This window comes from Myotis davidii, unplaced genomic scaffold, assembly GCF_000327345.1.
Source record: "Myotis davidii unplaced genomic scaffold, ASM32734v1 scaffold13, whole genome shotgun sequence".
In the NCBI taxonomy this organism is placed as follows: Eukaryota; Metazoa; Chordata; class Mammalia; order Chiroptera; family Vespertilionidae; genus Myotis; species Myotis davidii.
In genome coordinates, this window is record NW_006286243.1 from 1,365,868 (window position 1) to 1,381,564 (window position 15,697).

Consider the following 15,697-nt stretch of genomic DNA (forward strand, 5'->3'; position numbering starts at 1 on the left):
CTACCTAGAATGAGCATAGTCAAAGCTCATGAATTCAGATCTTCCTGTGCTCATTATTCACATTGCCACCCCATTTTTATGTCTTGGTTTCCTACTTTGAACAGGGTAGTGACTATGGGTGCAGTTTGTTCTATCCGGATCTGTGTAGTTTCTGGTTCTATTTTTTGGTTCTTGGGAGAGTTTCTGATAATAAAAGTCTATAGCCACTAAGTAGGAATGCCCATTCTTGTTGAAGTTTTCATTTCATGTCTTTAAAGATACTTAGGTAAAAGGATGGCTTCCTGGAGGGTGTATGTTGAACTGGATATACAAAGTACCCAGTAGGAGCAGCTTTTCCTTGACAGAATTCCAGGTGAATTTTGTGTGATGTATAAGGAGATATGATGTATAAGGAGAATAGAAAACATAACAAGGTAGTAACTGTGTTGTAAGTCTGTCAATTCTAAACAATTAATTTGATTCTGTGCTAGTGTCTGTTCAGCATGGCCAACTAGGTGATGTCTAGTGATGCTTTGTTACCAAATTACTTCATTTACCTGTGGATGACTTGTGAGGCTTGCTGGCCAAGTATTTGACACTAAAGTGTGGTTTGCCCTTGGGACTGATACACAAGTTTGTCCACATGCCAGTTCTGCTAAAGTTGCTGTGGAAACATCACAAGATGGATGGCCTGATATGTTTGGTGCATTATTTTCTCCCTTATCCTCTAGAATACGTTCCAGTGTCTGCACAGTGCCTGGTATATAGTATACATTCATTTAATACTTGTTAAATGAGTGAATAAAAGAATGTCAGGGCTCATTTTGTTGGACTAAGCAAGACAAAGGAATAATGAAAGAAAGATTATGATGGCTAGGTGTAGCATTACCTTGGAGTGTGACAAAGGTCACCTTTATTTTCTGGGGAAAAAGTCAGCTTCTATAACCTTCTGCCTTAGGACATCTCCCTTGTGGATGTCTCATGAGAACTGTCCTAGAAGCTGGACTTTGAAATTCAATTTTGACTTGCTAGTCATCCAAATGAAGCCATTGGGGTGGCTTTGGGAGTAAAATCTTGACTTGTTAGGTTAGACAAAGGTGAACAGTTGCTCCCTCCACCCCCTCTAATCTGTTTCCCTATTTTTTTCTTGTTTAGCTGCTGTATCAAGAATGGGCACGCTATGGAGTGTTTTATAAGTTTCAACCTATTGACCTCATCAGGTAAGACGTGGGAGGAAATTCTTGGGAAGACTCTAGAGATGCAAATCCTGAAATATATCTGTGAATACCATTAGCTTCTGGAGACCATTGGTCAAGCAGAGAAATCTGTTTTGCTAAGTTGAATTATTTCCCTGCTGTGTTTTATGGATAGGGAAGCAGCTCAGGGACAGGGAGAAAAATGGAGGCTGTGTGAGCAACAGATAATGTAGATGGATGCACCATGACTTCCATCTTGAAGTCCTTCAGCACTATGGTCAGTCCCTGCCTGCTCGTGTGTGTGTGTGTGTGTGTGTGTGTAGGGGGAGGGCGGAACAAATTGAATTATATTTCTTATTATTGTCCTAAAGAAGGATCTTGTTGAAGCAGATCCTTGGGTTATGCCCAAGTAATCATGGTGTTGACCAAAAAAAGGGAAGACCTGGAATAAGCTGGCTACCCTGAGAGGTAATATGGGCTTTTTATGGCTTCTCCAAATTAGAAGAGGGGAGAGACTGGGTCCTGGCATCACTTCCTTCAGCACTGCCCCTACAATGATGTCCTGTTACCTTGAGAATTTCCTCAGCTTCCATAGAACATTGGTGAAGAGTTCTTTTAAAGAATATATTAGAATGCAGTAAGTCTGACTAGCATAAAATGGGATGAGGGTTCTAGAAACTCAGTGTGTTCTTAGAGTTCAGCCTCTTTCCCAGCTGGATTATTGGGAGACAGCACCTTCAAATGGGAAAGCACTGGGATGAGTCTGGAGACTGGGTTCTCTTTCAGGCCCAGCCACTCCAGGCTCTATGTTGCTTTGGGCAAGTAATGCTGCTCTTTGGTCTTCAGGATCCCGGTTGCCCTAAAATGGGAGGCTGAACTGAGGGATCTGTGAGGAAATTTGATAGAGTATGCTTATTTGGAAAAGAGGACGCTCGGCCTAGGACTCTTGGCCTATTTGAAATAATGGACTCACTGCCACAGCATCACTGTGATTCTTCTAATGAACTAATTAATCAGCATGCAAACACAGAGAATGTTCCTGGCTGATTGCCCTGGGCTGGGACTCTAAAGGGGGCAGCAGCCAGAAGGATTGAGTCCAGAGGGAGAAATTACAGCTGCTTCTTGGAAGAAGAAAGCAGCCTGGGGCCATAGTTTGGGCAGGTTCACTTCCCACACGGAGCTGTGAGGGCCTTTCCAGGGAACTGGGAGCTTGGCTGGACGTCTCTTGACAACAGGTGTTTGTTTCAGCTGAAGACTGTTAACCAAAGTGCTTGGGTCAGGAAGCAGGGCCACTGGGTGCCTGTGACCAAGGCTCCCTCCCCCAGCACCTCCCAGGCCCCGGCTGCCTTTCATGAGGCACAGGCCACCTAGACTGTTCTCTGGGCCACACCAAGGTTGCTTCCTCCATGCCTGGTGGGCTTTGATCTTCCTCTCTGCATCTCAAGTGGCCACCCACTCTGTCGCCTGTTTTCTCCAACTACTCATTTGTTTTTTTCAAAATATGATTAAAAAATAAAAATGCTCCTTACTAGCGAGCCCTATCTGCCCCTGAGACTTCAGGTGACTGGCCGCCAGCTAAGTGGGAAATGGCTCCAATATGCACTCAGTTTTGGCCACCAAAGCAGCCTCACCTGCAGGGGAAGAATTGCCTTTGGAGCAGAGCCCTGGTCTGGGGCCTGGCGGTTTCTGAGCACAGAAAGCTCAAATGTGTCTAGACGGGGCACGATGCACTACGGAGCTGGAGGCTAGCCATTGCTCCTCACGGATCAGATGGCTGGGGAGCTCCCACAGTCCTGAGCTAGGCTAGCGGTTTGGCCACAGGGAGGAAGGCTGCACCTCAGGCATCTCTCAGATATTGGCTAGAGGGAAGGGACACTGGGTAGTGTGTGTGGGGAGTTGTCTACCCTGTAATAAAAGGAACTCTCTGACCTCCTGGAGCTGCTGGAAAGAGAGAGAGTGACAGTAGTAGGGAGAGGGGAGAAGGACAGGAGCATTAAGAGCAAAGGTGGGTAAGCAGAGACAGGAAAGCCAAGAAAAGGCAGCTGAAGGGCTTCTAAAGAGATAACTAGGGTGGAGGAGTGGGAACAGCTACCCATACTCTGCAGGCACCACCCTAAACTCATTTCACACTTTCTTCCAAATGGCGCATTTCACTTTCTTGATTCTGTCAAAGTCACCTTCTTCTTCCTCTCATCTGACCTCTTTCTGACACCACACCCCCGGTGCTTCCTCAGCATCATTTCTCTCTGCCTCCACCACTTCTCCATCTTTCCTGCTACCGCCTGTCAGAACTGCCTGTGGCTGCCTTCCTTGAGCCACTGTGGCCTCACACTGTGATGAGGCTGTTCCATTACTACTTCCTAATGTGAATTGTACCCTCTTGGTGCCTCACACAGAAATTGCACCCATATGGTCTATGTTGAGAGATGGACAGAGGCAGGGAGTCTGATACAAGCTGAGTATAATTCAGACAAAAGTCTAGCAGAGCTATTTCCCACCTATTTCCTTGAGTACTCAGCTCCATGTTTAGCATTGAGCTTCTGCTCTTCCTGAGAAACCCCACTGTGCCCCTCGCCCCCATGCCAGTCCTTTGGAACATCCTAAAGCACTAAGAGCTCAGTGGGGGTGGGAGATCTGTTTAAAATGTTTGAAGGCCTTCTTCTGCAGGTCTTCAAGCCTGAACTTGATATTTGGGGTTAGAGGCTCCTCTCGCAGGTGGTAAAAGTGGGCAGAGGGGAGGCAAGACACCTGCACCCCTGGCCCCTGCCTCCTCCTCTTGCACCTTCAGGCATGCCCAGCAGGCTGCACTGTGAGACTGCTGATGTGTCTCTCCAGCCCAACTGGGATTTTCACCTTTGCTCTAGAAACCTCTGGGCCTGCAGGCCTGAGTGAGTGGAGTGTGTGTGTGTGTGTGTGTGTAAGAGTTTCCTGGAAAGTTCCCCAGGAAGGTATCCAGCAAGGACCCACTCCCAGTAGATTCTTCTGGGGACATCCAGCCAGCAGCACTTGTGCCCTGGCAGAAATGTGGTTTGTGATTAAGACAATGAGGGACAGGATGTCTTAGCCGGAGGGAAGCAGCTTTTCCAGTTCTTTAGGAGCCACATGAGGGGCCTTGCTGCCAGGGGAGTAGGTTTCTGCCTGCACTGCTCTGGGTTAACACCCCAATATCCCAGGAAGGAAACAGCCTGGATTTCCTGGGGAATCTGGGGGTCAGGGGCCCTCTGGGTTTTTGTACAGATGTGATCCACTGTTCATCAGGAACATGACCTGTCTTTTCACTAGAATTAATGTCTGCTCACAGGCTGATTTTCTTAGCTTGGAAGTTTTGATATGGGTGAGACAAAACAGACTTTAAACATCTGAGTTTGATTTAGCTTCTAACTATACTTGCTGAAGTGTATGTACAAAATGTTTATTTTTAAGCATCTGCCACTGCATGAGGAAGAGAGGGGTTTATAAGCCTACTAGGCTCAAGGGATTGCCGCCCGTTAACTTGGGAAATTCACCAAGGAGGTTATTCATGGGCAGTACACTGAATCAGGAGAGGGCTAAGTGGCTGTCACTCACTCATTCCCATCTCTTTTAGGGATGCCCACTTCAAGAGTGAGGCTTCCTAAAAATCAGGCTGTGGCCATGAAACCTGTCCCTGAGGTAGCTCTGACGTTCCCTTAGAAATGTTCTGGCATAAGCCCATCTGGTATGGCTCAGTGGTTGAGCGTTGACCCATGAACCAGGAGGTCACAGTTCGAGTCCCTATCAGGGCACATGTCTGGGTTTCAGACTTGATCTCTAGTAGGGAACATGCAAGAGGCAGCTAATCGATGATTCTCTCTCATCATTGATGTTTCTATCCCTCTCTCCCTCTCCCTTCCTCTCTCTGAAATCAATAAAAACATATTTTTAAAAAAATGTTCTGGCTTGAAGCTTTGAGACATGAACACTTCCACAACAACCTGAGGGGTCGTACCATCTCAAGAGCCTTTGGGCATCATCTGTGGAGAGCAAGAGTGATATGTGCCCCCCTCTTGGCACACATCTCTATCATTTTAGACGCCCAACCCTCTCCAGCCCTGCCCTTAGGGAGCCTGTCCAGGATCCTGGCATCACAGGAATTAGCTAGCCTTCCTCCTCCTGCAAGGCAGATGTCCTTTTTCTTGCCAGAGTTCTCATCCACGAGAAGGCTGTGTGATGTGATCCATCCTTCTTGGTCAGTCTCTAGGCCCTACCCCCATCCAACCCCTCTAGGAGGGAGATAGGGAGCCACATTCTTTCTTAGGAGGCTTCTCAGCAGGCCAGGGTGGTTTAGGGGTGGGAATGGAGAGGGGTGGGAACAATGTTAATCAACCTGTGATTAATTATTTCCTGAGCCCTGCTGCCTCCTCCTTGATCCTTCCTTGGGATTTATAAAGGCCATTCAGCCCAACGCAATAAATATTTACTGACACTTACGATGAGCAAAGTCTCTGTGCTCAGAAACATGGGTGGTGTAGCAATAAATAAGGTGAAGTTTGTGCCCTAAGGATCTAGCAGTTAGGTAGGAAGACAGGCATGTGCAAGAAAGGATGAAGTGAGGGCTTTTAAGGATATGAGTATAAACATGATAGTACATGACAACAGAAGAAGAGTAATTGCTATTAGCAGAATAAGGGAAGACTTTCTGGAAGAGGTGGCACTTGAATTAGAGTGTTGCTTTTTGAAGGACTGAGGTTAAAGGCCCTGAATGTGTCTTCATTGCCAGGCCTGGGCTGCCCTGGGTATGGATTTCTTGTTTCTTGTTTAGCTTGATACTCATGGCCAGAAATCACACTGACTTTAAAGCCCAATCCTTCCTGCCTGTTGACTGGGAGTGGTAAGATAAAAAACTTGATTTGCAAATCTCACCTGTATGAATTTCGTGCCGGCCTGATCCATGCACCTTGATTTGCCCTATAAGTTAGCAGAGAATCCAGAGTTGGAATCGAGGGTGAGGCTGGATCTAAGAGAGGAGGCTAAGGAAATATGAAGTGGGGGACTAGCACACGTGGCGGGTATTTACACAGGCCTCAGCAGTTGAAGTATTGGACTTAGCTGGGAAGTATTTTAAGACTGGAAAGAAATCTTTTATGGCTCTGAAGATTATTTTTCTTTTGTCTCTGAGAATGTGGGAGCAGAATAGACAGAGAAAAGCAGATAGTAGCTGCTTCAGACCAGGCAGAAACAAGGATAACAGTGTTCTGGCCATTTGACAGATCAGAAAAATACGCCAGGCTGGTTATTAAATCTAACTGTGAAGTAGCTCTATCCTACTCTTCTTCCTCTCTTGTGCCCCACTGAGTGTCACTCCCTTCCCGTTTGCACCTTCCTGGAAGTTGTGGCCTGTGGCTGGTCAGTTGACTTGGACCAGGAATATGGTGCTCTTAGCTCCAGTCCAAGACTGCACCCAAAGGCCATCTAGGTCTTCTGAGCTGGGCCTCCGGAGCCGCAGAACAACTTTCTATAGATGGCGATTCTTGTTAGATCAAACTTTTAACCTTCCTTCCTGTAGTATCAGCCATATGGTACAGATGTCGGGTCCCAAGACCTCAGGTAGCTGCACATGTTCCCATAGCCTCCCGGAATTGCAAGGATAGAGCAGGGAAGGAAAGAGTTACCTGGCTCACCAGCTCACTGCTTCCTTGACTACTTATGTCATGTCCTGTTTCCCAAGGAGGATCAGAAGCTGATATTAGTTTGAAAATACATGACAAGCTTTATATTTCATATCTCCTTGGCCCTTGTGTGCAATAAATTCTCAGTACCCAGTAACCCAGGGATAAAACCATAGCATCACAGAGGTGGGATGAACTTAGAGGTCAGCCAGCTCAGTGCCTGGCCCTGGAATGAAGGCATGAAGAGCTCCTCTCACTGCATATTTATTTAACCAATGCTCAGCCTCTGCTTGACTTTTCTTATAGTAGGGAGCGCTTTGCCTCACAGACAGCTTGTTTGTCTGTTGGACATTTCTAGCTTTGACAAATAGTCATGGAGCCAGAACAAGAACTCTGCTGACTTCCTTCCTTTTGCACCAGTTTTGCTCCTTGTAGCTCCAGGAACAAAAGTACCCTGTCATGTAGTTCAGTCCTTAAGTTATTTGAAAATAGCAATTATATCAGTAACAGTCCTCAAATACCTAAGTGTTCTTTCCTCTACACAAAACACTCCTGGACCTGTCTGCATGTCCTCATATGACATGGGCTCTTCACACAACCTCATCGTCATGATCACCCTCTTCTGGACTCACTTGCCTGGGGAACTCAAAGCAGGGCCCTTCCACACACCTCACTTGTGTAGTTAAACCAACACAGATTTTGCAGTGACCATATGTCAGACACTGGGGGTATGAAACTGAATTAAGCATGATTCTATTTTCAAGGAGCTTAAGTTCAAAGTCAAATCTCCAAACTTGTTGATGACCATTGGGCTTTTCTGGGTTATGAAGGGACAAATTGATGGAGAAAATTTTCAAAAAAGTAACTGTGAGGTTGTAGAAAAACAGCATATGGAAAAGTCTATCGGGGGGGGGGGAGTTGAACCCCCCAAACTAGTCATCTAGAAATATCCATCCAGTACCCACAGACCCTGGAAATTCTCAGAATACATTTTAGGATCACATCACTTAGGGATTTACCAAAACATGTCCAACTTAGGTCATCATGCTCAAAGAAGAACTCAGCCAGGATGGAAATATTTCAGGAAAGGAAAAGTGTCGTCATTAAAGATTTGCAGAGACATCCATATGAAGACAAATGAGCTCCCTACTCCAGGAAGAAAATGGAGAAGGTGTGAGACAACACTTATTAAATTAAAAGATGGATAGAGTGACTGTGTATGTGTTTATCAGATCCTAAGGTACTTGCCTGGGGACATTCCTTCAGACAGGGAGCAGTGAGTTGAAATTAGAACTCAGTTTTAGCTCTAGCTTTGTTTTTTTTTTAATTTTTTATTACAAAGGGTATTACATATGTGTCCATTCCCCCCGCCCCCCGCCCTAGACAGTCCCCTAGCCTCCACTATCCCCCAGTGTCTCTTCCCGCTGCAGTTTGACAATCTGTTTGAGGCAGCTCTGCCTCTGTATCTATTATAGTTCAAAAGTTTATAATGGTCTCAATTATCCATGAATAAGTGAGATCATGTGGTATTTTTCCTTTGGACAAGCCATTCTCTCTTGAGCCTCAGTTTCCTCAGCTATGAAATAGGCATCATAATACTTGTCCTACCCACCCCATGATATTATTACAAGGATTATGATAAAGAGTTGCACAAATACTGTGGACACAGGCTTGGTTAAGTAATTATTTATCTGCCCCCTGGGGGAAATTATAATATTCCAAAATATTGTATAATCACGAGACTGTTTTTTAATGTAAATTAATGCACTGTAACCACACACTTTGCAGGCATGAACTCTGCACCTCCCAGCGGCCCTTGTAGTATGGGTATTCTTACCTCCATGTATGAACTCAGTGAGATGAGTTGCTTCCCAAAACCACAGAGCAGCTCATCTGGGATTCAAACCCAGGCCTGTCTGACTTCAGAAACTATGATTTTTTTCTTGTGCCATGTGGCTGAAGGTGACACAGAGCTCCATCCAGTTGGATGTCAGGCGAACTAGGTGTCTAATGTTAATCCCATTAATTAGCAGTCTCTGAGGGGAAACTGGTGTGATCTGCTGGTAGGTGGAGCTGACTGACCATAGTCAACCCCTGCTTCTCCATAGGGTCATCATTGTGAACATTCCTCTGTGCTTAGTAGAGTGACATGTTACTCTCAGGGCCTATTGAACTAGATAAAGTTGTTTGTGCCTCTGTTAAATGACCCAGAATTCCATGTTTTTAATTTCTCTTTTCTATTTTTCATAGCCTTTTATTTTTCTGACTTCTTCCATGTTGTCAGGTTGTCAGCTGTCATGTCTTGCTTTTGTCAACTGAGTAGCTTCCTTCCTAACCCCAATTTACTTCTTGGTCTCAGTTGCTGGATTAGCAACGAGACACCCAAGCAGGTTAGCATTGTGCAGCAGGTAAAACTCTTCCACAGCCTGTCCTGGAGTCTGGCTCCTGTTAGGTGTGGGGTTTTGTGGAGGGTCTGTCTTTGCAGTGGAATTGTCTTATTTTTGCTTCCCAGTGAGAGTGAAGTGGTGTTTTTGAAGCTCAAGAGGCCTCAGAGAGGGGACCAGAGTGAAAATGATACAGCAGGTACCTTTGCTGTGAAGAGCTGCATTTTGTTCTCCTTACTTGCTTTGGGAAGTCATGAGAAACCCAGACTATCAAAGATTTTTCTTACAACAGAGCTCAGAGTATGTTAACAACACAGAGTGGGTCTCTGCATCAAGGGTCTACTGTATGAAGAGCTTTGTCCTGGATATGGTGCCAAGGCTAAAAGAAGGAGGAAAACAGGACTCTTGAAGAATAATGATGAGGCATACAGAACTTTTCTGATGGAGGTCACAGAGCTGTAAAGGAGCACCCAACAGGGAACTAATGCACAGAGCTATATGTAGAAGGGCAAGGTTACAGGGAAAGGTTTTAAAGGGGTTAACTATGGTTGGTGAGCAAAAAATGAGACTATAGGGTATGTGAGTTCTGAGTAGAAGGTAGAGATTTGAAGGAGAGAAAAATATGGTTGAGGGTTTACAAGGTTCAGATTAGGCTGAGAAGAAAGCACCATGGCTCCAGGAAATGGTTGGAGGAGATATTTGAGACAGTGTGGGGTAGAAGTCCTAGACAAAGGGATGACGACAGTGGGAACAGAAGGAGAATCTGTGGCATGGTTTCTCTGGAATTTAGGCAGGTGGCAAAACAAAGCTTGCTAGGGTTTGAGGACTTATGTACTCCAGCTGTGAGGTGAGAGTGGACACATCAGGATTCAGTTTTTCACTCATCCTTTCTCTTGGGAAACATTGGGAAAGTCCCACAGTTCAGCCCCTATGGACCTGGTGCAGTTCCTCCCCTGGGCAGAGAGACTTGGACTCTTTGTGTCTCCTCCACTAAACCTCTAAGCTGGTGATACAGGTGTTATCCTGTCTGTGGGAGTCAAGAACCTGAGATAGATCTGAGGGACTGATCTTGCCCTCAGAAGGAGGGAGGGAACTAGCATGTGGATGAGGAGTTACCATGGACATGACCCAACTGTTTGATCCCATGAGCCACTGTTTTACCACGTGTGTCTGGAACCCCCGAGCTCCCCATTTCTGCTAATGATATTCCCTTGAGTGATGTTCTCCACCCACACCACATGGGTATGTAACCAACATAAACACAGAGCGTCTTAACACATTGAATAACATCGGCAGAGCACACGTTACAACAACAGCCGCAAGATAGCTAAATTTAATTAGCCCGGCACACCCAAGCTTTTTGCACAGGCACATGCCTCTGTTTTAGAAATGGAAAAGCACAGCATTCTGTGGGTCTTGAAGTCATAGACAAAGGCAAGAAAAAAACACAAAACTTCAAGATCCCTGCCTGGGAGACTGCTGTCCTCCAGTACCTTCTTGGGATTATCTCAAGGTATTCAAAGACATGGGTAATTGGGTAACTGCCAAGGATTGCTGTCTGCCTCTGGCAGAATGGTTGACTCAGTCATGGAGGGGTTGTGCTCAGCCTGAGTTACCCAGCCCATTGAAGGGACTCAGGAAATCCTCCTTGAGGGCTCAGGCCTCAGGGTTGTTGGCTTGGCCTCCTCAGTTTCTTTCACAGAATCTATTTCACTAAACACAGTCAGGAGAGGCAGAGAGGGGAGTGGAGGACTGATATTTTGAAATTTTTATTTGGTTGTTTTAGTCTGGAGATGGGTAAGGGCAATGGCTTAGTTTCCAGATGTTATCAATTCTAACAAAATGGCAGTATTTCTTTAGGTTGATATTCTGCCCAATCCTCAGCCTTTGGGCAGGAAGGCAAGCTGCTCCGTGGAGAGAAGTAAATCAGCCATACACTGAGGGTGTCTCTTTGCCCCATTCAGGGGCATTCAACTCCCTAAAAGCCCCACCTGATGCCTAATGTCAGTTCCTTTTGCTGGAGTTCATTTTCTTTCACTTTTATTCATTCTCCATGCTTACCCCATGGTCTAGTGCCCCTTTGTTACATCCTGTGAAATCATATCCTTCTTTGGATATATTGGCCCTTCTCTGAAGATTTTACATTTATAGATAGCGAGGTTTGGCCCTCTAATAATCCAGCAGCCATCCAGAAGCATTGTTATGGAGACAATGTGAAAGAATTCTGTTCTTTCTCTGTCCTAGGTACTGTTTTAGGCACTGGTGTTAAAGTGATGAAAAAGATAGACATGGACTGATCTTGTGTGATAGGTAATTTATCATCTAACTTGGGACACTTTTTAGAGGAAAAGTGAGTACTATTAATAATTATGCTAAGTGTACTGGTCAGCTGTTGTCACAAAAGGCTGCATAACAAACTACCCCAAAGTCAGCAGCTTATAACAATAGTCATTACATTTTCTTACTCTTGTGTCTGTAAGTTGAGTAGAAAAACTCTACTTTAGGCTGAGGGTTGGCTAGGCTTGGCTCAAGGCTTCAGATTGTGTTCAGGTCTCCACAGCTCTTCTCACTCCCCAGAGATCAGAAGCTATCCAGGCATGTTCTCATCGTTAATCTCAAGAGCACAAGGAAAAGAATAGCAATACAGTGCCTTTTAAGTCATTACTGACATAACATCTACTAGTGTTTCATTGTCCAAAGTAGTCACATGCCAAGCACAAATACATGCTGCTGAAAAGTATATTCTTTCTTAAGGGGAGAGAAGTTAATATTTGCTGAACACCAATCTAACAACAGGTATAAACCAGGGTCATCCTACAAATAGCTGAACCTCATGAAGCTTATGATTTAGCAGGGAAGACAGATAATGTGTAGTCAATTGTAAGTGTGGCATGGATTACAGTATGGGATGTGGGGCGTAATGAGAGTGCAGATCTAGTGCCATCCAACCTAGTTGGAGAAAGCTTCCATGAGGAAGTGACATTTGAACTAAGATTTGATACATGAATGAAAGTCAAAATGAGCCAGGCAAAGATGAGTGAAATAATGACAATAGCTGACATTACTTGGTACGCCCTGTGTGTCAGGCACCATTAAAATCCTTTGCATTTGCCAACTCACAACAACCTCTGAGGCAGATATTATTATCCTCATTTTACAGATAAGGAATTGAGACATGAAGAAGTTGATAAATCACATAAGGTCACACAGCTAGCAAGAGGTAAGATTTGAGCTTTTAGGTTCAGCTCTGGAGTTAATTCTCTTCACCACTGTGTGTATTGCCCCGCTGCTGGAGGAGGGGGATTGGGTGCTGGAGCATTAGGTCTGGAGGCATGTTGGGACTAAGCTGGATAAAGCAAGGACCAGGTCCTGGAGGACTTTGGACTTTATCCAAGGAAAAGTACGTCTGGAAGGTTTGACTTATTTGGGTGCATATGTATGGGCAGCATTGACATGATCTGTTGGCTTTTACTCTTAAAGGACTTGAGGCTTCTCTGTGCGAGGCACCAGAAAAGACCTGAGGCTGTACATTTTGTGCCAAATAGTGTGGAGAGGCAAGGTAGGGAGTCTGGGGAGAAGAACCACTTTTCCTCTTAGATGTCCTCTGTCCTTCTGAGAGGACTTGTGTGCATTCTGGGTACTATGTCTCTGAGCCCAGAGTCTCTTTTCTTATCCTCATTTCTCCACGTCCAAATTAACCCACAAGTCTCACTAGATTGTCATCAATGGGTGGGAACCATCTCTCCCTGTTCACCAGTGGCAGATGGCTTAGTGGGCAAGATGATGACAATCGCTAACATAACACTTTCCCCTTATACCCACCGCGAAAAAGAATCACGATGTCCTTTGTGTGCACAATCTGGTTGAATCTTCATGGTGACCCTGTGAGGTTGGCCCAGTCATTGCCCCCAGACCTAATGACATCATTTTCAAGATGAGGACACTGCAGCACAGAGTTGATAAGTCCTTGCTCAAAATCTCAGGCAGTATGACTCTAGAGTCCATTATCTTAACCACTTTGCTACACTTTGAGGGAGGAAAACTGTGTTGGTGAGACACACAAGCTGCTTCCAAGAAGGGGATCAAAGCAGATGGTGGAGGTTAGTGGACAGATGTCATTAGACATTCAGATGGGATGGTGAAAGGACTCTACAATCTTTCAGATTAAAACAGATCTGATTCCTTAAGGGGGTGTTGTCATAGATTATGGGAGCTTCAGGATTTTAGATCTTGGGGTCCTTGAAAGCCATCCCCTAATTGTATAAAAAAGGAACCAAAATCTTCTAACAGAACTAACAAGGCAGGGGGACAGAGGTATTATGTCTGAGGCCACTTCTAAATAAGGAATCATTAATATGTGCTGCTCTAACCTGCTGACAGTGGGGTGAGCTGGGAGGTAGAAGAATGTGTGGAGAGAGAGAGAGAGAGAGAGAGAGAGAGAGCAGGTTGACTTACCTGCTACCTTCCTCATCTAACAAGAAGAGAATTAGGTCAGGTGATCTATAATATCCCACCTAAGGTCAACTTTCTAGGCTCTCTAGGACAGAATCTCAAGCCTGAAGCTTGTCTGGAGGCAAGAGGCAAGGTTTCACATGGAGGCAAGTTGAACTAGGGATTGAAAATCAGGAGTCTGGACCCCAATTCTGGACTTTGTTTATTGGATTCTCCACTACCTGGGACAACCTCGTCCCACCCCACCCTCACATATTGGATTTTTTCCTCTCCCCCTTCCTAAACACCCCCATCTCTGTTTTCTTATGCCTCTCTGGCTTTGATCACATCTGGAGCATTTTGTAGAGTTGATGAGTGTGTGTTTTCCTGTTGGGACACATGGTGTATATCAGAGGCACTTAAGGAGGTCTGGAGGAGTGGAAAAGTCTGCGTGGCATCTCAGGGGCTTCTGGCCTGGAGAGTGGATGGCAGCTGCATGGCAGGGGACCTGGCATGAGGGCCATGAGGGCCGCTGACTCTTGGGGAAGGCCCAGAGGCTCAGCCTGAGGACTCGTGCTCCAAATGACTTGGAGTTGTTCCAATGGTGTTGGTGCATGTTAAATATGTGAGTATGTTTGTGTGCACATGTGTATGTGTATGTGTACATATATATGTAAGAGGACTGGAAGGGTTCCTCTGCCTTGTTGCCATGGTGTGCTGTCCTTAGGGCTTTGGTCTCTGTGATAACTGGAACTCTTATTTGTACACCTGCAAAGTAATATAAACCAATGGTGTGTCCCCTGTATGTGGACAATGGGTGATGAATGTGACATGAAACAAAAAGGCAGAGCAGTGCTCTGTCTGTAAATATTTTTCAGTGAGCCAACCGGCAGTACTAGTGAACAGTGAGGATCAATGAGATACAAAGTGGGCTTCCTGTAGTGAATGAGCTGGGAACAAGCCCAGCCCTGTGTCCCTTGATCAGAATTCTTTTTGCTGTCCATTACCCACCCCTTTTGGTGTTGGCTTTTAATCCTCAGAGACCTGGGCATGGCAGAAAGGAATTGTCATGATTTTATGGGTGAAGATGCTTTCAGCATGAAGAACAGTGGTGGTAGAAGCAGGCAGATTCTGTGAGAGGCATTCTGAGGGATCGAGGGCACATTTGCCCTACTTTTCTTTTCTTTCTCCTTTTTTATGGGTGTAGGGGTGGGGAATTGCCAAGCAACTCTGTTCACCATTCATTTGGAGTTTGACTTCTGATAAGGAGTTTCAGAGTTCATCCCTCCCCCCGCTTTCCCTCACCCCTCCGAGGCTGTCTCTTCAGTCCTTCCCACACCCTCCCAGAGCCTGAGGTATTTATCTCAGGCTTTGCAGCTATGTGCACCTTTTTTTAAATCTCTTTGGTCTCTGGGACTTTCTCCTTCTCCCTCTTCCAATAACCCTCAGGCTTTGTTCTTTTTTTCCCTGCCATTTCCTTTCTTTATCCATCCATCTCAGTTACTCTATATCTGTTTACTCCTAGTGATGTCTTTCAGACTTGGGGGCAAGTTACCCATCCGGGCCTGCTGAAGGTGATCTTGGAAAGTGATAGAAATATTTATAGGCCCAGGGTAGGAGTGGTGCTGGGGAATGCCACACAAAGTTCAGCCTGGAAGTTTGTTTATGCTCTTGGATCTCTAGCAGAGAACAGCCCCATCTATCCATGGTTCAAATTAAATTGCAGATGCCCTTGAACTCAGGGTTAGGAACGTAAACAACTAGTGGGTCATAGACTTCAAGCAGCGAACAAACTTGGCAGGAGAGCGGCTTGGTGAGGGCTGGCAGGGGATGGATTTTCCAATTGATGTTTTTCCAGGAGGCTTCCTCAAGTTTGTGGATTGCAGGCATCAGAGCACCTCTCTTGGCCAGCACATCTGGAGTGTGGCTCCTTGGTTGTAAGGCAGTTGTGAGAAGAGAGAGGAGAAATTTCCTAGTCTTTCTTCCACTTAACTTGTCTTGCTCTGGGAGGGGATTTAGAAGGAGGTGGGGAGCTGAGTGAATGGCCTGGGAATCACATGAGGATGTCTGACATTTAAAT

At 45.5% G+C, this 15,697-nt stretch overlaps 1 protein-coding gene across 2 annotated transcripts in view; it reads left to right on the forward strand.

Annotated features, from left to right (window-relative positions):
- Window positions 1-15,697, forward strand: part of ANO2 (anoctamin 2, calcium activated chloride channel) — a 316,751-nt gene that overhangs the window by 135,715 nt on the left and 165,339 nt on the right. For both annotated transcript variants that reach the window (XM_015559975.1, XM_015559976.1), the window contains one exon: window positions 1,135-1,199. In XM_015559975.1, the coding sequence (XP_015415461.1) occupies window positions 1,135-1,199 (65 nt within the window). The remainder of the gene's footprint in view (window positions 1-1,134; window positions 1,200-15,697) is intronic.